Source organism: Elgaria multicarinata, chromosome 3 (assembly GCF_023053635.1).
Source record: "Elgaria multicarinata webbii isolate HBS135686 ecotype San Diego chromosome 3, rElgMul1.1.pri, whole genome shotgun sequence".
Lineage (NCBI taxonomy): Eukaryota > Metazoa > Chordata > Lepidosauria > Squamata > Anguidae > Elgaria > Elgaria multicarinata.
The window spans coordinates 154,042,654-154,065,756 of record NC_086173.1 but is presented as its reverse complement, the minus strand read 5'-3'; the positions used below and the strand labels follow the sequence as shown (position 1 = coordinate 154,065,756).

At 46.6% G+C, this 23,103-nt stretch overlaps 1 protein-coding gene across 1 annotated transcript; it reads left to right on the top strand.

Annotated features, from left to right (window-relative positions):
- LOC134396083 (E3 ubiquitin-protein ligase TRIM7-like) lies at nt 1–14,486 on the top strand. Its single transcript, XM_063122435.1, has 7 exons — nt 1–423; nt 4,912–5,007; nt 5,964–6,194; nt 6,849–6,875; nt 9,559–9,667; nt 11,438–11,470; nt 13,730–14,486. The coding sequence occupies exons 1-7, from the start codon at nt 1–3 to the stop codon at nt 14,242–14,244; spliced, it is 1,434 nt and encodes a 477-aa protein (XP_062978505.1). The 3' UTR covers nt 14,245–14,486.
- Nucleotides 14,487–23,103: the final 8,617 nt, after the last annotated feature.

The following is a 23,103-nucleotide window of genomic DNA, read 5'->3' as shown; positions in this document are numbered from 1 at the left end:
ATGGCTGCTGCTGAGAGCCCCAGGAAGAGGCTTCAAGACGAAGCGACTTGCTCCGTTTGCCTGGACTTTTTCACGGATCCGGTGATGCTGGACTGCGGGCACAACTTTTGCCAGGCCTGCATCGAGAAGTGCTGGGGTGACGATGCGCCCACAGATGCGTCCAGAGACGCCGCCTGTCCTGAGTGCCGAGAGAGAGTTCAGCAGCGGAGCCTCAAGCCCAACAGGCAGCTGGCCAATGTGGTGGAGATTGCCAAAGAGCTGAAGCCAGAGCGGGGAGGGGGGAAAGTCTGCGAGTGGCACCAGGAGCCCCTGAAGCTCTTCTGCAAGGACGACGCGGCGCCCATCTGCGTGGTGTGCGACAGGGCCAAGGAGCACCGAGCTCACAACGTGGTTCCCTTGCAGGAGGCTGCCCAGGAGTACAAGGTAAAGGCGAGTCCCTATTTCGTGGAATGAGGAATATTCTGGGGGGTGGGGTGGGGCACTGAAATGGGTCAGGCCCCTTCTATCCTGATAAGATGGAAGCTCAGTGGATTGGTGGTTTCTGAGTCCAGGCATTGGGTAAGGGACCTGTCCTGGATGGGGTCGCCCTCCCTCTGAAGGAGCAGATGCGTAGCTTGGGAGTACTCCTAGATCCATCCTTGTCACTGGAGGCCTAGGTGGACTCCTTGGCTTGGAGTAGGTGGGGCCAGCTTTGGCTGATCTACCAGCTATGGCATGTCCTGGACAGGGACAACCTAGCCACAGTAGTCTGTGCTCTTCGATGCCTACACACTAATGCCCAGAGTATGGGAAACAAACAGAACGAACTTGAAGTCGTAATACATGAAGGCAAATATGACTTGATAGGTATAATTGAAACTTGGTGGGATGACTCCCATGACTGGAATATAGCAACTGAAGGATATAACTTGTTCAAAAAGAACAGAAGAAATAGAAAGGGAGGCGGAGTTGCACTATATGTTAACCACTCTGCTCACCACTGTTCACCACTCTGCTGCTAAGATCATCTTCTTGGCTCGCCGCTCTGACCATGTTACTCCACTTCTGAAATCTCTTCATTGGCTTCCAATTCACTTCAGAATCCAATATAAACTTCTCCTGTTGACCTACAAAGCTTTTCACTGTCTAGCTCCTTCCTATCTCTCCTCTCTCATCTCACACTATTGCCCCGCTCGTGCTCTTCGCTCCTCTGATGCCATGTTTCTCGCCTGCCCAAGGGCCTCTACTTCCCTTGCTCAGCTTCGTCCATTTTCTTCTGCTGCCCCTTATGCCTGGAACGCTCTTCTAGAACATTTGAGAACTACAAGTTCAACCACAGCTTTTAAAGCTCAGCTAAAAACTTTTCTTTTTCCTAAAGCTTTTAAAACTTGATTTTGTTCTGACTTTATACTGTTAGTTTTACCCTACCCAGTGCCTGTTTACCCTACCCTGTGCCTGTTTGCATTCTCTTCCCCTCCTTATTGTTTTATTATGATTTTATTAGAATGTAAGCCTATGCGGCAGGGTCTTGCTATTTACTGTTTTACTCTGTACAGCACCATGTACATTGATGGTGCTATATAAATAAATAAATAATAATAATAATAATAATAATAATAATAATAATAATAATAAAAAATACTTATCCCTGTACAGAAATACAGGTGGATGAGACTGGGAGCCCCATCAGGAGCATCAGGATTAAAATAAATGGGGCAAGGAAGAAAAGGAGCATGATAGTCAGAGTCTACTACCGACCATCCAATCAAGGAGAAGATGAGGATGAAACTTTTGAAAAGCAAATTGCTAGTGTTTCAAGGAAGTGCAATGTAGTAGTGATGGAAGACTTCAATTACCCTGATATCTGTTGGGAGACCAATACTGCCAAAAGTGCCCCTTCCGAGAAATTCCTGACATGTGTGGGTGATAATTTTCTCCTACAGAAAGTGGAGGAAGGAACTTGAGGATTGGCTGTCCTTGACTTGATACTGACCAATAGTGGATAAAGTGGCCGTTACGGGAACTCTGGGGAAAGTAACCACGTCATACTCGAGTTCTTGATTATAAAGGAAGCAAAAGCTGAGTGTAGCCATACATGTACTCTGGATTTTAGGAAAGCTGATTTTAATAAACTCAGAACTATGATAAGTATGGTCCCATGGCTAGTATCCCTAATGAGAAAAGGAGTCCAAGATGGGTGGAAGTTTTTTTAAAAAGGAAATTTTAAAGGCACAATTACAAAGCATTCCAACAAGGAAAAAAGATAGACAACAGAAGAAACCAATATGGCTTCACAAAAAGCTTAGAGATGACCTGAAAACAAAAAAAGGACACATATAGGAAGTGGAAGGAAGGCCAGGCTACAAAAGAAGATTACAGACAAGTGGCGCAGAAGTGCCGAAATGGCGTCAGGAAGGCTAAAGCTGAGAATGAGCTGGGACTAGCGAGGGATGCTAAAAGCAATAAAAAAAAAGCTTTCTTCAGATATGTGAATAGTAAAAGACAGAGGAAAGAAATGGTGGTTCTTCAACTGCTTAATGACAATGGCAAATTGATAACAGATGACAAAGAAAAGGCTGAAATGCTGAATTCCTACTTTGGCTCAGTCTTCTCCCAAAAGCGGGTCTGTGACACACACCCCCCCTGGAAAAAATGAAGTACAAGCTGAAGGGGCAGGATTGCAGTTTGAGATTGATAAACAAATAGGCAAGGAGCACCTAATTTCTTTGAACGAGTTCATATCTCCAGTGCCTGATGAGCTGCATCCTAGAGTAATGAAGGAGCTGGCAGAAGAACTCTCGGAACCACTGTCTATTATCTTTCCAAAATTATGGGAGATGGGTGAAGTGCTGGATGACTGAAGGAGGGCTAACGTTGTCCCTATCTTCAAAAAAGGCAAAATGGAGGAACCTGGAAACTACAGACCAGTCAGTCTGACATCCATCCCTGGGAAATTTTTGGAGCGGATTATAAAGAAGTAAGTCTGTAAGAACCTTGAAATCAATGCAGTGATTACTAGAAGCCAATATGGATTTGTCATGAACATATCCTGCCAGACTAATCTGATCTCATTTTTTGATCGGGTAACCACCCTTGTGGACTGTGGGAATGCTGTGGACATAATATATCTTGACTTCAGCAAAGTTTTTGAGAAAGTGCCCCATGATATTCTGATTAACAATCTAGCTGAAAGTGGGCTAGATGGAACAACTATTAGGTGGATCCACAATTGGCTACAGAATACCTTCTCAAACTGGGGGGAGGTAGTGAGTGGGGTACCTCAGGGCTCAGTCTTGGCTCAACAATACTACAAATGAGAAGGATCTTGGAATTCTTATAGATCACAAGCTGAATATGAGCCAACAGTGTGATGTGGCTGCAAAAAATCAAATGCGATTTTGGACTGCATTAATAGAAGGTATAGCTTCTAAATTGCATGAGATATTGGTTCCCCTCTATTCTGCACAGGTTAGGCTTCATCTTGAGTATTGCGTCGAGTTCTGGGCTCCACAATTCAAGAAGGATGCAGACAAGCTGGAGGAGGTTCAGAGGAGGGCAACCAGGATGATCAGGGGTCTGAAAACAAAGTCCTATGAGGAGAGACTGAAAGAACTGGGCATGTTTAGCTTTGAGAAGACTGAGGGGAGACATGATAGCAAGTGCTTGAAAGGTTGTCACACAGAGGAGGTCCAGGATCTCTTCTTGATCCTCCCAGAGTGCAGGACACGGAACAATGGGCTCAAGTTACAGGAAGCCAAATTCTATCTGGACTTCAGGAAAAACATCCTGACTGTTAGAGCAGCATAACAATGGAATCAATAACCTAGGGAGGTTGTGGGCTCTCCCACACTAGAGGCCATCAAGAGGCAGCTGGACGTGTATGCTTTGAGGTGGATTCCTGCATTGAGCAGGGGGTTGGAGTCGATGGCCTTATAGGCCCCTTCCAACTCTACTCTTCTATGATTCTATGTGTTGGTAACTTCCTGATTAGACTACTGTAATGCCCTCTGTGTGGAACTGCCCTTGAAGATGACTCGAAAGTTGCAGCTAATGCAAAATGCAACAGCTAGACTGCTCACCAGAACACCCTTTAAAGAGCATATAACACCAGTCTTAAAAGAATTGCATTGGCTGCCTATATGCTTCCGGTCAGAATTCAAGGTGTTGGCCGTGACATTTAAAACCCTAAACAGCTTGGGACCATGGTACTTGCCAGAGATTTCAGATCTGTTGGAGGAACCCTCCTCTGCATCCCACCAATGCAAGACATATGCTATGATGGGACATGGGGGAGGGCTTTGTCTGTTGTGGCACCCCGGTTGAGGAATGCCCTCCCCTTGGAGGCCTGACTGGTGCCAACCCTGGCTTCATTTCGGCACCAAGTCATAACATGGCTCTATCAAAGCCTTTGAGAGCTAAATTCTCCATGGGCACACATAGTTTTAATCGTTTTATTGCTTTTAAAAATTTCCTACTGGTTTTAATTTGTTAACGATGTAATACTTTTATAGCTGTGTATATTATGTTCTGCTTTTATCTGTACGGCGCCCTGAGATCCCAGTGATCTAGGGCGGGATACAAATGTTTTCATAAATAAATAATTAAATAAAATTAATAATAGCTCCTGTGGATTTCAAATAATTTTTACAGAGGGTAAGACTCCCTGTTTCATACGACTGCAATGTTCCTCTCTTCTCCATCTCAGGGAGTGATAAATCCACTTTGCAACTTGAGGTCATAACTTATTCAACGTTTTGCTTTATTGGGATAAAGATGAAGGCAGCTGGAAGACCCCTGAACACAAATTCATCACTAGAAGGCCAAGGGATTTTTTTTTTTAAAAAAAGTCTCTATATTTGTTTATCAATAGACTCTAAATATACTTATATTGACTAAATCTCTGCCAAACTGGAACTTTTGTCTTCTCTTCAGGATCAAATCTGTAGCTGCCTGGAGACTCTGAGGAAGGAGAGAGAGAAATTTCTGGTATCTAGAGCAGACGTGGAAAAGGAAAGCCAAGACCTGCTGGTAAGTGTCACTGTGGCTGGAAAGTGCAACTATCTGGGAACCATGAAATGTGCAGCAGGGAATGAAGTCACACGGCAGCCCTGCTCCTCTGAACCTGCATTGTTTGCCCTCCTTTGATTGGTCATAAAATGTCCATGAAAGGCCATGCTAAAGCTGGGCCCTTGGAAGACTATTGAAAACTTTTCCCCTGACCAATGCAGGAGAATCCCCTTTGGGAGCACCATCACCCACAGAAGCCTTTTTGTCGGGAACGCGTGAAAGGGCTTTTCTCCCTCCCAAATTGCCCCCAAATTATGGGAAACGCTCCATAATTTACCCTAGAAACGGTAAACAGATGCGCTTCTCAATGTTGTCTTTTAAACCATGTAGTTTTTAACATGTTTACTGTTTTTGTTTTTAATGTAGAAAGATTTTATTTTTTTCTTCACTGCTTTTCACTGCCTCAATGGCTTTTTAGCAGATAGGGCAGTATAGAAATGTTACAAATAAATAAATAATGTTGACAGAGGGCTCCGTTCAATGAGCGTTTTATTGTACGCTTGTTACTGGGCCCTCACGGAGTTTGCTCAGGTCCCTCACATAACGTCGTCTGCCTCCCGCCCCTTCTGGCCTTCCTTTCGTGACAAAACAACCCCTCATTAAGTCAGATGTATTTTTAAACACTGAATTGCTGCTCTCTCCTGCTGTGTGCCGGAGAAGCAGCGCCATTAGAACAGCGGACTCAATGGGCCTCGTGCTCGTTCTGTACTTCCTCTTTTGAAAGAGGAAGTAACTTGAGGAAGGAAAACACGGGCGGAGAAGAGACGGTAGGGAGCGTGTTTCCCCCTGGTGTGATGGAGCTTAGAAGCTCTTTGTATAGACTGGAAAGTGTCCTTCATGTATGATTCTCTTATTCTCTCCTGTTACACTGGAGGAATGCATTCAGTGCCTGACTTCTTTTCATCTTCTTTTTGCAGAAGCAAATGGAAGCCGAGAGGGAAAAGACGGTGGCTCAGTTCCAGCAACTGCGCCAGTTTCTGGAAGAACGAGAGAAGCTTCTGCTGGTCCAGATGAATGAGGTGGAGGAGGAGATCGCAAGGACACGGGATGAGCACTTGGCCAAGATCTCGGAGAAGCTCTCTTCTGTGGAAAGAACGATTCTGGAAATGGAGGAGAAGCGTCAACAGTCAGTGAGTGAAATCCTGCAGGTGAGACAGCAAAAGCAGCCAAGGCTTCTCTTCCTGGGAACACTGGTCCTCAACATTTTGTGTGCTTAATTTCATTACCCAAGTCATGGAGAGGCCCAGTTAGTGTTGCAGGTAATGAGCTTGTTATGTCCAAGGACCAATAAAAAAGCAACACGATAGCAAACTTTTCTGAATTATACGTTTGTTTACCTGCCAGGCATTTAGTCTGGAATTGCCATCCTTCATTCACTAAGAATTCATCGATAACCAGGAGAACATTGTTGTCAGACTCTTGCACGGCAGTTGCCTTGGCCTCCTACCTTCTAGTTAGATCAGATTTATAGAAAAACACAATTGTATTGGTAGCGGACCCTGTATTCACTGGAAAAGATGTAGTGAGGCTTTTCAGGGATACTGTGTCTTTAATTAAAAGCGTCCTTGTAGCTTTAGCTGTTGTGTTTTTGGGAAAAGAAGGCTGGTCTAGTTGGATGCTTGGCATTGGTTCGTTTTGAGAATACTTGTCCAATGGATGTTTATCTGCTCCAGTTTCTAAGAGTTTTTAATTGATTGCTTTGCACTGCACTGAAATGACCTCTCTTGTCCCATGAAATTTATTCTGTCAACGATTTCCTACATACAGTGCTATGTACTGAGTTCCCTTTTATTTCCTTCTAGGATATAAAGGGCACCTTGAAGAGGCAAGTGCATCCCACTCATTTCCCTTCATGCCTCGTGATACTGAGAAGGCTCAGGACAGCATGAGTGGAGTTTGGCCCTCCAGGCTGCTTGTGGTGCAGGGGATTAGGGGTTGGGCTCCCACAGATGGAACTAACAACATCCCAATGGGCAGACAAAGGACCATTAGATTACACAAATATGGGTCAATCCTGATTCATAGAATCATAGAATAGCAGAGTTGGAAGGGGCCTACAAAGACATCGAGTCCAACCCCCTGCTCAATCCAGGAATCCACCCTAAAGCATCCCTGACAGATGCTTGTCCAGCTGCCACTTGAAGGCCTCTAGTGTGGGAGAGCCCACAACCTCCCTAGGTAACTGATTCCATTGTCGCACTGCTCTAACAGTCAGGAAGTTTTTCCTGATGTCCAGCTGGAATCTGACTTCCTTTAACTTGAGCCCGTTATTCCGTGTCCTGCACTCTGGGATTCCTCTGAACTTGTGCAGACTCACATTTTAAACTCACTTCAATCGTAGCACCATCATGACTACAAGAACCACCTGGACTTTGTCAGCTCAGGCGTTCACATATTTGTCCCTGTCCTGATCATCTGCTGCTCTCTGGGTGGTTGTTTGGGGAGCCCCAGGGCTACAAGGCCCTATGCATCTCCCCCCCCCCCCCCCGGTCCAGGCCCAGCTGCACCACTGCCTGGGAGCAGCCATTGATTCTTTTTCATGATGTCTGGTTGGGCCTTGGGGGTTTCGGAGCTAGAGTGAGGGAGAGGCTCCTCCACAAAGCACCTCCATCCCCCTCTGCCTCTCTGCACCTGCTCGTGTCCCTGGGCTTTCTGCCATCCCCTTCCTTTCCCTGGGGAATTCTAGATTCTGCAGAAGCCGGGTCAAGAGCAACTGCTTAACGAACAGGAAGCAGAGAGTGGGATACTTGGCTCAGCAATACTACAAACGAGAATGATCTTGGAATTGTTGTAGATCGCAAGCTGAATATGAGCCAACAGTGCAATATGGCTGCAAGAAAGGCAAATGCTATTTTGGGCTGCATTAATAGAAGTTTAGCTTCCAAATCACGTGAGGTACTGGTTCCTCTCTATTCGGCCCTGGTTAGGCCTCATCTAGAGTATTGCGTCCAGTTCTGGGCTCCACAATTCAAGAAGGACGCAGACAAGCTGGAGCGGGTTCAGAGAAGGGCAACCAGGATGATCAGGGGTCTGGAAACAAAGCCCTATGAAGAGAGACTGAAAGAACTGGGCATGTTTAGCCAGGAGAAGAGAAGATTGAGGGGAGACATGATAGCACTCTTCAAATACTTAAAAGGTTGTCACACAGAGGAGGGCCAGGATCTCTTCTCGATCCTCCCAGAGTGCAGGACACGGAATAACGGGCTCAAGTTAAAGGAAGCCAGATTCCAGCTGGACATCAGGAAAAACTTCCTCACTGTTAGAGCAGTACGACAATGGAATCAGTTCCCTAGGGAGGTTGTGGGCTCTCCCACACTAGAGGCATTCAAGAGGCAGCTGGACAAGCATCTGTCAGGTATGCTTTAGGGTGGATTCCTGCATTGAGCAGGGGGTTGGACTCGATGGCCTTGTAGGCCCCTTCCAACAATGCTATTCTATGATTCTATGATAAATAGGAAATTCTCCCAATAGAGGGAAGTAAATAATGGGGTCCTACAGGGATCAGTATTGGGACCAGTTCTTTTCCACTTGATGATAAATGATCTGGAATTAGGAGTGAGCAGTGAAGTGACCAAGTGCTGCTGACATTAAATTGTTTATTGTGTTTAAAACAAAAAGAGATTGTGAGGAGCTCCAAAAGGGTCTCTCCAAACTTCCAAATGGCAAATGTGGTTCAATGTAAGCAAGTGTAAAGTGATGCCCATTGGGATCTGAGCTGGCGTTGACCAAGGTGTTGGGGTTGTGGCGGACAGCTCTATGGAAATATCAGCTCAGTGTGCAGCTGCTGTAAAGAAGGCAAACTCCAAGGAATTAGGAATACAACTGCCAGTACCATACTGGCTTTATTCAAATCTATGTTGCGACCACACTTAGAATACTGTGTACAGTTCTGGTCATGACACGTAAAAAAGATAATGTAGAGCTGGGAAAAGTGCAGAAAAGGGCAACTAAAATGATTAAGGGGCTGGAGCATCTCCCCTAAGAGGAAAGGTTACAACAACTTGATAAAATGAGGCTAAGGGGAGACTTGATAGAGGTATACAAAATTATGCATGGTATGGAGAATGTGGATAGGGAGACATTTATCTCCTTATCCCATAATACTAGAACCCATGATCATTCCATGAATCCAATTGGTGGGAGATTCAGGACAAATAAAAGGAAGGACTTCTTCACACAGCGCATAGTTTTAAATTATGGAACTTACTACCACAAGATGTAGTGATGGCTACCAATTTGGATGGCTTTAAAAGGGGGTTGGATAAATTCCTAGGGGATACAGTTAGCAGTGGCTACTAGTTCAGATGGCTATATACTACCTACTGTATTGGAGGCAGTAAGCCTATATGCAACAATTGCTGGGGAATGTGGGTGGGAGGGTGCTGTTGCACCATTCCCTGCTTTGTGGTTGGCCACTGTGTGAACAGAGTGCTGGACTAGATGGACCCTGGGTCTGATTCAACATGGCACGTCTTACATCCTTAACATTTGTTTCTCTCTTGCAGGTGTGAGGAGAATAAGTTTGAGAAGTCTGTGGTTTTCTCCCCTGCACTGAAGTGGAGGATCTGGGACTTCTGTGATATAAATCCGTTTCTGAAGGGTTTCCTGAAGCAGTTCCAAGGTACCAAGGAATGGATGCAAAGGATTTCTCGCTGTGTTTTGAATTGGTCCAATTGTCGGAGCCAAAGGTCACTTGTAATGTTGACAGAGTTTGAAAAATGGGGAACTTCGTGTTCCTTTTGAGAAGACACAATGACCTGGCTTGCACGATATGATAGCCAACTGTGGCTGAATTTACCCATGGGGCTCTCATGCCTTGCTGGGGGCCTGCAAACGCCATTTTTGCATGGCATCCACAGGTTCCCAGCTTGCCATGGCTTATTATGTCATGCGAACCCAGGTGTGAGGGATTGTTTGAGGATTGTCTAACCCCCAACGAACCCCTGCCACCTAAGTCTGCATGACACAACAACCCACAGCAAGTCAGTGCCATGAGAAACTGGTGCCAGCAGGCCACTGGCATATGGAACAGCTTCCGTTGGTAAATTAAGCCATGGTGGGCTGTTGTGACGTGCGAAGAGGCCCAGTGAGGCCCATTGTGGAAAGGGCTCTGGTTCAAATTACTCCAGCAGATGTGGCACATGTATTCTTAAATTTTCAAACTCCACTAACATGCCTGATTTGGAACGTTGAGGAGAAGACAAACTTGAATATTTGTGAGGGAGGGGATTCCCCTCAGTGGTCACATTTGGATGACACTTTAAGCCACGATGGCTTAATAAGTTACGTACCGTAGCTAATTTTGTAAATAACCCATGATCCCCCACCACACGAGTGAACTATTAAGCTACTGTGAGAACCTTAATAAGCCCCTGAGTGTCCCTTGAGGCCTTTCCCCAACTGTCCTGCTGCAGTCCTGCCCATCGACAGAACCCTGCGTGCTAACTATGAAAGGAGCAGAAATCTCAGGTTCACCAAAAAGGGGGTGTCGCCTATAACACCATGGGGATTTGCAGGAGTGGGACCAAACCTCCTACCCTGCCTCCTCTGCTAAGGAGGCATTTGACGCACCATCAAAACCCTGCATCCCCTCCCCCCCATTGACACTGTAGACTTTCCCCCATAGTCCCTGTGGTCTTGGCTGCTTTAATTGCCTTCAAATGTCGGTAAGACTCTATAGCACTTTAACACAAAAGTGACTATGCATTTCCCCCCATTGACACAACTGGGTTGCTTGTTTTAACTTGGTTCCCAATGGAGAAATTGCTCCTTTTGCTCAATTGACACTGCCGGCTTGATCCCTTTAAGGTGTTCGAAAGCTGTAAAGCTGGAGAAGAGAAGAGCGGCAGCTGTTGTGACCACTCTTGCTGTGCAACTCTATAGGTGACCAAAATAATCCACTGTGACTGCCAGACGAAACAATAACCCACTATGGTTTAAATATGTTCTACTGCAGACCGTGGGTTCTCTGCGTGGGTTATTTTGCCCAAATTTGTTTTACTGCAGACCGTGGGCTCTCTGCCTGGGTTATTTTGCCCAAATTTGTTTTATTGCAGACCGTGGGTTCTCTGCGTGGGTTATTTTGGCCAAATAAGCCATCATGGATTGAAAAATCCCCAACAGGTGACAACCCACCATGGGTTAAATAAACCATTGCACTTTATATAAGCCTTCTTGGGTTATTGTGATGTCCAAATCCAGTCACTACCACTACTTCGAGATTCATGTCAGAATGATCATAAAGCTTTACTTGAAATAAGGGGAGAAAGTGACAGAATAATGACATCAATTATTATTATTATTATTATTTTTGCACCAAATCTTGGTGTTCCAAGATTTGCTTTAAACAGAAGGGAGTAATGTTTTGTCTCTGTTCCCTTTCTTTCCCCAGACACGCTGATATCTGGACTTCTGCTGAAGAAAGGTAAACTGTGGGATATGATAGAGGTCCAGAATTAACGGAGGGAAGGGGTGGAGGGAGTGGGGCCATGTGTGAAAGTTGTCTGCTTGTATTTCGTTCCATTTCCCCATTCATTCCAGCTTTAAATTGGAAAAAATAGGAAAGGCAGATTGAGCAGTTCTGTACATAGAATCATAGAATAGCAGAGTTGGAAGGGGCCTACAAGGCCATCGAGTCCAAACCCCTGCTCAATGCAGGAATCCACCCTAAAGCATCCCCGACAGATGCTTGTCCAGCTGCCTCTTGAAGGCTTCTAGCGTGGGAGAGCCCACAACCTCCCTAGGTAACTGATTCCATTGTCGCACTGCTCTAACAGTCAGGAAGTTTTTCCTGATGTCCAGCTGGAATCTGGCTTCCTTTAACTTGAGCCCGTTATTCCGTGTGCTGCACTCTGGGAGGATCGAGAAGAGATTCTCCATATGTTTTGCACATCTCCATTTGTTTTGCACACACACAAACACACATCCTTAGATTCTTTGACATAAGAACTGTTGACTTGGGGAAAGTGTCTCTCCAGCATTCTGCTTCCCGCCGTGGCTACAGGCTGGACACGAAGGCAGCAGCCGCTGACCTGGCTGTCAGGGGGGCGGGGAAGGAACTCCTCCAGGTGACCAGGCAGGTGGAACTCCTTCCCTTTCTCTTAGTCATCCAAGCATTGCCATCAGGTCTTTGTTGGCCAAATCTACACCAAGCAGGATATAATACTTTGAAAGTGGTTCGAAAACAGTCTATGGAATGTGTCCTGGGCCCCAACAGGTGTCAGTGCACTTCAATACCGTTACAAAGCAGTAGTGTAGATCCTGCCCGAGAGATGTAAAATTTCCGGAAATTTTGAATCCATGGAAAAAAACGAAAATTTTCGGAAAAATTGAAATAATGCAGCATTAGCACTTTTTACGGGTTGAAAGTCACCTTGTTACTTTAGGAACATAACATGTAATCATGTCCAAGTTGGTTTGGTATAAAATTATTACATTTGGTATATTAAAAGTACAGTATATTCAAAAATTCTTACGAAATTGAATTTACTTTTTAAATTTTTTAAAAAAAAATTAATATATTTTTTGGTAACAAATGGAACTACAAGCTCCTGAACTGTTAGGAACCTCTTTGGTTCTGCCAGTTTATGAGGAGCAGGCAAAAAACTATTTAAAAAACAACAACAGAAGAAACCACCAACATTAGTAACAAAGAAAATTATTTATTTCCGCTAGTCCTCCAGTATGAAGACATAAAGCACCCATTTCCATAAAAAGAACTGAGAAAAAGGGGGAAACCAAGGTTCAATGAATATGCATGAAATTTAATCAGACTCATTTTCTGACCTATAGCTATCACTATCACTTTCAGTCTCTGCTTCAATGGCAGTGCTGCCCCCTAGGGGCAGAAATGCATCTTGCTCTTGAATTTGAGAGTTGAAGTCTCAGTTTGCAACCTAGGACTTGCTTCTATTTGGTGCACACACATTGTAATAATCTGATACTGTACAGTTTTTAGAAATCATTTGGAGAAGTAAATATCTGAACACCTTGTCTTAAACATTTTATTCATCATGCTAAAATAAAACATTCCGTAATCTGTTTTTTCTTCTTTTCCAATTTTTCAGAAAAAAACAAAAAAGGGTTTGGAAAAAATCAGAAAAACCTGGTTTCCCCCAGAATTTTTCTGGTTTTTTTCTGGGCCTTCATATCTCTTTCTTGCCCTAACTCTCAATTTGTTTAATTTTCCTTTAATTATTATTATTATTATTATTATTATTATTATTATTTATTTATATAGCACCATCAATGTACATGGTGCTGTACAGAGTAAAACAGTAAATAGCAAGACCCTGCCACATAGGCTTACAATCTAATAAAATCATAGTAGAACAATAAGGAGGGGAAGAGAATGCACCAAACAGGCACAGAGTAGGGTAAAACTAACAGTATAAAGTCCGAACAACATCAAGTTTTAAAAGCTTTAGGAAAAAGAAAAGTTTTTAGCTGAGCTTTAAAAGCTGCGATTGAACTTGTAGTTCTCAAATGTTCTGGAAGAGCGTTCCAGGCATAAGGGGCAGCAGAAGAAAATGGATGAAGCCATCAAAGGTTAGGAAGTCTTTCCCCCCCAACTTTTTTTTAGGGGAAAAATAGTTCCTGTGATGTGTTTCTAGGCAGAGGAAGTAACATTCTGGAAAATTCCATTCATTAAATTTTCTTAACTGATCTTTCCCCCCTCCCACAGCAAACATATCTCTGGATCCAGACACGGCGCATCCCCAGCTCATCCTGTCTGGGGATCATAAAAGTGTAAAGTTTGGAGAGAAACGTCAACCTCTGCCCAGCAATCCTGAGAGATTTGACTGTTCGCCGTTTGTGTTGGGACGTGAGGGATTCACGGCAGGCAGACATTTCTGGGAAGTTGTTGTGGGGAGTGAGGGGCAATGGTCTGTGGGGGTCGCCAGAAAGTCTGTGAGGAGGACGGGTGTGATAAGCGTTGATCCTAAGAGAGGGATCTGGGTTATGAGGAAGTTGGGACGTGAGTACAGGGCCTTAGAACCCACTGGCATTTTTTGTTTGGCCCAAAGGGAGGAGCTCAAGAGGATCCGTGTGAGTCTGAACTATGATGGGGGCCGGGTGGCCTTTCATGATGCTGACACAGCGGCCCTGATTTACATCTACTCAGTCCAATTCTCTGGGGAGACCCTTCTGCCCTCCTTTCTGATGTGTGGGAAAGCCCACCTGACCCTCTCTCCTTAAGGAGGTCAAAGGGTGGCGACAGACGTCCCTAAACTCACTTACAGCTCCGACACGCTTTGGGCCTCCTCCCCTGGACTGAGCCCAGGCAGGCCCCAATCCACACAGTCTTATTTAAGGAGAGACCTGTTTTGAGCAGGAGGGATTGGCTGTCCCTTGTGTCACTCAAGAGTCCACCTATTGCTCACGAGTCAATTTCGAAGTGCATTTAAAGAGGGAAAACATATTTTCTAAAATTTAATAAAAGCCACATAAAACCCTAACTGCATAATCATGTCTGATGCATGTGAGTTTGTGCACGTGGGGGAGGGGGGGCAGGGGAATTTTAACGAAGTGGGCAGCATTCCTGTCACTCCTCTCCACTTGCTTCAAGCTGCATTTTCTCCTGAGACAAGTTGGGGGGGGCGGGGAATTATTGCTCAACCCCTGAAGCCACTGGCTGTCTATGCATTTTAAAAGCCCCATGATGGTTGCGTAGTGGCGTTGTGCAAACAGCCACCTTGAAGGCACAGCAGGGTTTTCCCATGAAGCTTCAAATTTAAAAGTAGGAGACTTACAACAACTTCGGCCCTTCTGCTGACTGTCCTTGCTCCATCGTCCAGGTGGAGGTGGTCTTGGGCTGATGGCACCCCCTGATTTGTTGCCAGAAGTTTAGGCAGAGGGCAGGGAGCGGGCCCAGTGAGTTGAATGGCTGCCTTCTGCGTAGGGATTAGGGGGCGCAACCCCACAGCAGCGAATGCACTGTATTTTTCCAAAAGCGGCAGCAATCTGTTGCTGTCAAGGCAGCCCCCCCAAACCTCTATCACCACCCCTGTTTCTATGTGCATCCTTCCTTCACTAAGGTAGGGTGACCATATGAAAAGGAGGACAGGGCTCCTGTATCTTTAACAGTTGCATAGAAAAGGAAATTTCAGCAGGTGTCATTTGTATATATGGAGAACCTGGTGAAATTTCTTCTTCATCACAACAGTTAAAGCTGCAGGTGCCCTGCTCTCTTTTAAATCAGGTCACTCTAGTATAGCTCCTGCAGCTTTAACTGTTGTGATGAAGAACAAATTTCACCAGGTTCTCCATATATACAAATGACACTTGCTAAAATTCCCTTTTCTATGCAACTGTTAAAGATACAGGAGCCCTGTCTTCCTTTTCATATGGTCACCCTAACTAAGGAAGTCAGATGTTCCTCGCAAACCTTCCCACTGTTAACTCTCCAGCCCAGGCTGATTAATAACAAAATTTTAAAAAGTGTGCATTGGCCCTCTGGCAGCACTGCAAACGCTCACACAGGCTTGTGGTCACCCACCAAAACTAACAGAGGCCTGGAGATGCTGCATAAGCCAATCTCTCTCGTCCCCTCCCCACCCACAGAAATGCCCTCTTCACCTCCTCTCTAAGGCCACTTTTTTTGCTCCATTGGAGATGAAGTCTCCACGGTTCTCTTTTTGCCACTTGTGAGGTGGATGGAGAGGTGGCAAGGAGGGAGCTTTCCTGGCTCCAAGGTCAAAGCCCATTTCCAACCTCGGATCTGGGGCTCCCAAATGTCCTATGGCTGCCCAGACGCTCTTTGGGGGCCCACAGCACTGCTCCCAAATTGTCCTGACTCCCTTGTCTGTTCCAAGGAAAGAGAGAACTCCAGATGGGCACCCCCCCCAGGCAATGCCTCCCACTTCCACAAGCCATAATGATCCCCAAAAGCCAAACAAAAAACATTCCTTGTTGCTACTCAGGAAGGCTGTTGTGATGTTCTAGGCAAAATCTTTCTGCAAAGAAAATCTCTCTGTTTACTGTTGTTTTTTTGGAAGGGAAAAATTTAAAATGTAGAAGGCATTTTTTTTATTATTTCAATTGATACCCCACCCATCTAAGAAAAAATACTCTAGGAACCAGCTCCAAAGAGCACAGTAAAACATACATTGGGGTAAATATGCCTAGAAACAGGCTATTATCACACCCTGGATTTGCACCACCAAGGCATTTTCAGTATGTGCCTGTTGCTCCCCTTTTGGGGTTTTCCTATTAAGCATACTCTTCCCCAACCTGGTGCCCTCCAGAGGTTCTGGACTACAATTCCCAGCATTCCTAACCATTGGTTGTGCTGGCTAGCACTGATGGGTATTAAAGTCGTAAACAACTGGAGAGCACCAGGTTGGGGAAGGCTTTCCTAGATTGCATGACATGTGACTTGTATTGCCGCACCAAAGATAAACTATCCATTTAGATTTGCTCTGATACCACTTAATATGCAGAGCAGAAGTTGCCCTCCAAACCCTGAAACGGCGATTTCACAAGGAGACCGGAAATCTGGCCTTGCGCCAATGCCGCTTTTCTCTTTAGCTGCCTGGTTATTGCTATCTTGGGGAATTTCGCTCAGCGATCCTGGAGCTCTCCAGCTGGTAGCATTCCAGGAGTTGCTGATTGGCTGCGACGCACAGCTAGGTGGCCCCGCCCACGGGGCTTCCCCATTCACAAAGAGCACCTGGTGGTTTGTCAACAGAGCCACGTGGAGAGAGGGAGGGAAGGACGGAGGGAGGGAGGCGCGTCTCTTCCAGCAGGCGTCGCGCCGGAGTGGATTTCGCATTCCTTGCCTGCTGCTTCGTCCTCTTCCTGGTGGGGGAGGAGTTTCCTCAGAATCGCGCTTGAATCAAAGGAGTCGTTTTGCTCCACTCCGCAAGATTAGGGCATCCACTGTGCGTTGCGGCTACTGCTTTGGCCAGGCTTGGAGCTAAAGTGAATGTCCGTATTTGACCTGCTTTGCAGCCCGAGCTTCTCCACGTGTGCTCAGAAGTCCAGTTCGCTTTATTCTAAGGATGCCGAGCTACTTGCAAGAGGGGGGAGCCAGTATGTGCCTTTAAAGCTGCGATGGTGGCATCACGGTAGCTCTCACTGTGTCCCTTTCCTCCTGTCCTCAGTCTTCCCAATTGCCACAGATCTCTTGAACAGATTATTATTATTATTATTATTATTATTATTATTATTATTATTATTATTATTTTAACGGGATTGGACAAATTCCTGGAGGAGAAGGCTATCAATGGCTACTAGTCCTGTTGGCTAGGGGCTACTTCCAGTATCAGAAGCAGAATGCCTATGTACACACTACACAGTGAAGACTTGGCTTATGGATGCTTCAGCTATATATTAACAGCTATGAGATAGGAGGGAGCACAAACTCCCCCTTCCTCTCCTGATGCATCTATAAACTGACCGACAGGGAGGCCTCCGTCTTTATGGAAGCGCTTTGGTGCTGCGAGGCGCCGTGCACCCGCACTTGTCTTCCTTTCCGGAAGGAAGGCAAGTGCAATTTTTCTGGCCCTGCGCCTTTAAAGAAAAGACAAGAAAAAGTGGGGGTGGGGGGAGAGGAAAGGAATGGGGCCGTTCCTCCCCCTACTTTTTAATTTTCTAATCTCTATCTGTGGAGCTCTGCAGATACATATAATAAAAATAAAAACGGGGGAGGAAAGAACGAGGCAGCAGAGGAGGACGTGAGAGGGACTGGGAGAACCACTTCTCCCTCTGGGTGCTTCATTTCCACGGTCCCTTTCCCAGATGCCAGAGGTTGACCCTGCGGCCATTTAGTGCAAAGCGCGTAGTTTACCGCTGAGCTGAGGTGGTGGAAAGAATCACACACACCTTTGTAGTCCTGAGATCTGCCTTCCTTGGTTCTGGGGGATGTGGTAACCTACCTTCCCTCCTCTCATTAATCTCCCTTTCCATGGAGACCCCTTCCTTTGAGGTCTTCAGAGCCTGGCCCTTGTAATGCTGCCACAGGACCAGAGCTCGTCTTATCAGGTGAAATATTCATGTTCGGCGGTGGACAGACTGTGGCTACTGCTAGAGTGTAGTACTGTGTACTGCTAGAGTGATTCCGCTGACAGGATGGGGGTGTTCTACCGGTTCTGGATGGGATTGCACTCACCCTGAAGGAGCAGGTTCGTAGCTTGGGGGTTCTTTTAGACCCATCATTGTCACTTGAGGCTCAGGTGACCTCGGTGGCACGGAGTGCCTTCTACAAACTCCGGTTGGTGGCCCAGCTACACCCCTATCTAGACAGGGATAACCTGGCTTCAGTTGTCCATGCTCTGGTAACCTCCAAGTTAGATTACTGCAATGCACTCTACGTAGGGCTGCCTTTGAAGACGGTTCAGAAGCTGCAGCTCATGCAAAATGCAGCGGCCAGATTGATTTCGGGAACCAGAAGGTTTGACCATATAACATCTGCTCTGGTCCGCTTGCACTGGCTGCCTGTATGTTTCCGAGCCCAATTCAAGGTGCTGGGTTTGACCTATAAAGCCTTACACGGCTTGGGACCACAATACCTGATGGAACGCCTCTCCCGACGTGAATATACCCAGTCACTACGTTCAACATCTAAAGTCCTCCTCCGGGTGCCTACTCCAAGTGAAGCTCGGAGTGTGGCAACAAGGGATAGGGCCTTTTCGGTGGTGGCCCCCAGACTGTGGAATGATCTCCCTGATGAGGCTTGCCTGGCGCCAACGCTGCTATCCTTCCGGCGCCAGGTTAAGACTTTCCTCTTTGCCCAGGCATATGGCGGCACATCCTAATTACCCACATGTTTAGTTTTTAATTGGTTTTTAATGCTTTATGTGTGTATGTTCTGTGTTTTAGAGTTTTAAATTTTGTATACTTGTTTTTACCTCAATTTTAGAATTTCTGTAAACCGCCCAGAGAGCCCTGGCTATGGGAGCGGTATATAAGTTTAATAAATAAATAAATAGAGCAAATGGAACAATCTTTCCTTTGACAGACAATGGAATCCTGTTGGCAAGACATCATCTCTCCAACACTGATTTTGAAGAGCTAATAAGTGTCAGGTATTTGATTTGAAAGTGTTCATATCTAAGTGGAAGTTTTTCTGGAACTGAAGAACAAAAGTAACAACCTCTGAGAGAGCCATCTCAAGGTCTCTGAGAGCGGCCAGGATGTGCAGCTGGATGGCTCTCTCACCAAGGCCGTTTGCCCATGTTTTTTTCTTGAGGCATAGCAACACAATCCTGGCGATGCAATCCGGTGTTCATATTGCATGTGGACACTATGATTGGCTCACAAGGCTATTAATATGTGACATGTGATTGAAGGGTGTGGAGAGTTTGTGTGAAGAGCTATTGTGTAAAGTTCCTCAACTATGTTACGCTCTATGTAAATATTTGTAAAGTAAACTTAGATTAGTAGTCAAAAACGCTGTGTCTGAGTATTCCTTCACTTCGTGAACATCTGCCTGCTGCCAGTGACCTCTGTCTCTGCTGACGTGTGCTTGCACTCTGTGCATGCTCTGAGGGAGTGCAATACATCAGACTCCTAACAATAAGCCTGTTCTGAAAACCCTTGAGCTGTCAGGGTTCAAGCCTACCCAGAGCCCCTGGGAAGCCTTTATCCCTAATCCCAGTTACGAGAGAAGCAGTGGTGTGGGATTGGACTCTGCACATGCTCAGGAGCCCTCCTGTCTAAGGCTACTTTACGTGTCCTAGGGCTGAATCCTGTGTTTGAGGGTACAGGCTTGGTGGGCCTCAACCCATCCCTGGTGTGCGTAGGGGCCTGAGACCAGCCGCCCTGAACCAGGTGCTTTTCAGATGTTGCCGCTACAACTTCCACAAACCCTGTCCAGCACTGAACTTTCTGGATGGGGATGATGGGAGTTGTAGTCCAAGTATGCCCAGAGGGCACTAAGTTGGGGAAGGCTGTTTTGGATATTTCCTGTGTGTCCTTAATGCGGCTGGAGCCTCTGCGACCGACCTGAAAGTCACAGTAGCTCCCCCAAGGCTGTCTGACCAGCCTGAGGTACCAGGTTACATGATATCCTGGCTCTCCTTGCGTAAATGTGCTTCAAATAGATGCCCGCTCCTGTCTTTTAAATGTATTTATTCTACATTTACTGCCTCCCTTTCCTCCAGCAAGTACATGGTTCACCACTAATTTTATTCTCACAACAACCCTGCAAGGTAGGCTAGGCTAATATACAGCAAATTTCCCAGTGAGAACTTCATGGCTGAGGCAATTTGAACGTGGGCCTCCCCAGTCCTAGCATAGGGATGGGGACATGGTAGCCCTCTAATTTTTGTGGGACTGCAACTCCATCAACCCCAGCTCCAGGGTATAATCCAACTGCATTTTCTTTCTCTTTTTCCTCTCTAACTGACCATTTTGATGGTAATCTGTATTAAACCTCTAAGGAGGACGCAAACAGGAACATTTTGCTTTCTTTTCAGGATCAGCTTGGCAGCTGTATGGGGGGTGACTTCACATCCTCCCTCTTGCTCTCCCTTCTGTCGGCCATTTCTCTTTCAACCAGACACCACCACCACCACCACCATCATCATCATCATCATCATCATCTATTTATTTCTTACCCGCCTCTCCCTTTGGATCAAGGCGGGGAACAACATTAGAACAGGAATCAATACATCTTAAAAATTCATGATTTAACATTGATCTGGATAGGCCTGCTGGAAAAGACTAGTCTTTAAAGCTGCCTTAAAATCACACAGAGAGTTAATTTTACGAATCTCCTCCGGCAGGCCATTCCACAATCTGGGGGCGACAGCAGAAAAGGTCCTCTGGGAAACTGATGTCAGCTGAGTTTTAGCTGACTGAAGTAAGTTCACCCCAGAGGACCTGAGTGTGCGGGGCGGACTATATGGGAGAAGGCGATCCCGCAGGTAACCTGGACCCAAACCATTTAGGGCTTTAAAGGTAATGACCAACACTTTGTACTTTGCCCGGAAACTAATTGGCAGCCAGTGGAGTGATTTTAATGTTGGTGTAAACATGGACCAGGCAGCCTTCTAAATAGAGGACTCCTTCAAAGAGAGGATTTTCCTCTGTAAAGTTGGGCACATGGTCACCCTACGAGCTGTCAGCCTTCCTCAACCTGGGGCGCTCCAGATGTGTTGGACTACAACTCCCAGAATGCCCCAGCCAGCTGCTGGGGCATTCTGGGAGCTGCAGTCCAACACATCTGGAGCGCCCCAGGTTGAGGAAGGCTGAGCTAGATGGACCAGTGGTCAGATTCTGTGTAAGACAGTGTCCTTTGTTGCTATATTTTGAGTTTTTTGGGAACTCTCTGGAGAAGACAATCGCCCCCAAAGCCCCCCCTCCTCTCCTGCCTCTGGCTTCAGCCCTTCTAGAAAGAGGAATGCCCCATCCTACCTGTAGCTGAGCACTGCCTGGGTGGGGAGGAGGAACAGGGAGGAGAAACGAAACTCACCCTGTTTGCATTGTTCTGCTGTTTCTTTGGAGCCATGGCTGCTGCTGAAAGCCCCGGGAAGCGGCTTCGAGAGGAAGCAACTTGCTCCATTTGCCTGGACTTTTTCACGGATCCAGTGACTCTGGACTGCGGGCACAACTTTTGCCAGGCCTGCATCGAGAGTTGCTGGAGGAGTTCACCCACAGGAGCCACCTGTCCTCAGTGCAGAGGGAGAGTTCGGCAGCGGAGCCTGAAGCCAAACAGGCAGCTGGCCAACGCGGTGGAGATTGCCAAAGAGCTGATTATGCAGGTGAAGCCAAGGGGAGGGGATCGTCTGCAGGAGGCAGCAGGAGCCAAAGAAGCTCTTTTGCAAGGATGATGAGGCCCCCCATCTGTGGGGCTGTCTATATGCGGGGACAGCCCTGCAGTGGCTGTGGATCTGCGCCCTGTTGGTTATACAACGCAGGGGCAAGTTTGCAGCCACCGTGGGGTTTCCCTGTGATGCTGTGATTTGCCCCGACTTTTTTTTAAGGGAGTGGCATCAACGCAGTGCTCCTGCTGTGTAATGTCGCACCGTGGCCAATCTGGAGTCAACCTAGGGGCCGAGCCTAGTGGAAGGCGACTGGCGATTGGTCGCCTTCCACCAGGAAGGGGGCGGCAGAAAGAAAACCTGCCCTGAGTGCCTTTGAATGGGCAGCAGCAGAGTAAAGAGCCCATCATCTGCCTCCTTCTCTGCCTCCTTTCTCTTGTCTCTCCTGCAGCAGTGGCATCCTTTGTGCCCTGGCACTCAGCGCCTTCATCAATCACCCCTTCTTCCTCTCTCTGGAGTCTGGCAGATAGTGAGGAATCATAGAATCGTAGAGTTGGAAGGGCTCTATAAGGCCATCGAGTCCAACCCCCTGCTCAATGCAGGAATCCACCTTAAAGCATCCCTGACAGATGGTTGTCCAGCTGCCTCTTGCTTTGCAGCGGCTCCCAACTTCCTTCCATCCCTGACGTCTGTGGCTAGTTGGGGAACGTGCAGGAAGAGGGCAGGGCCACCGGCCTCCCAGATACCCCGTGCTGCCCCAGGAGAGGGAAAAAGCAGGGTTTGGGAGGGAGGCGGCACCAACCCGGCACTGTGAAGGCAACCCCGGTGTGGTTTTGCAACAGGTCCAAGGCGCACAGAGCCCAAGCTGTGGTTCCCCTGCAGGAGGCTGCCCAGGAGTACGAGGTCAGGATGACTCCCATTTCATGGATTGAGGCATATTCTGAGAGGTGGACAAGGGGACAAAAACACCAATAGCAATTGAAGAAAAAGAGAGATGTATACTCTGGTGTTGAATAAAGTTTGAAATATTTAATGGTAATTTCCTCGATAAAAAATAATACATAGATTATTTAAAAGAGACACAAGCTTGATGTTTTGGGCCCTTAGGTCCTTCATCAGGAGCTGCATCGTTGCCAGTGTTTATTTATACAATAAATGCTGAATCACTTTCCCTGTATAGTCCTCAGGACTGCTTGAACTGCAAAAGATCATATATTCTGAGAGGTGCCGGGGCAGGAGAAGAGGGGGAAGGACTGCTTAGGATGGGGTTGGGGGACTGAACTGGGTCCAGCTCCAAAGTGGGAGAGCTGCAAAATGGGACACGGTGCAACCGTGTCCCATGTTCCCCAGC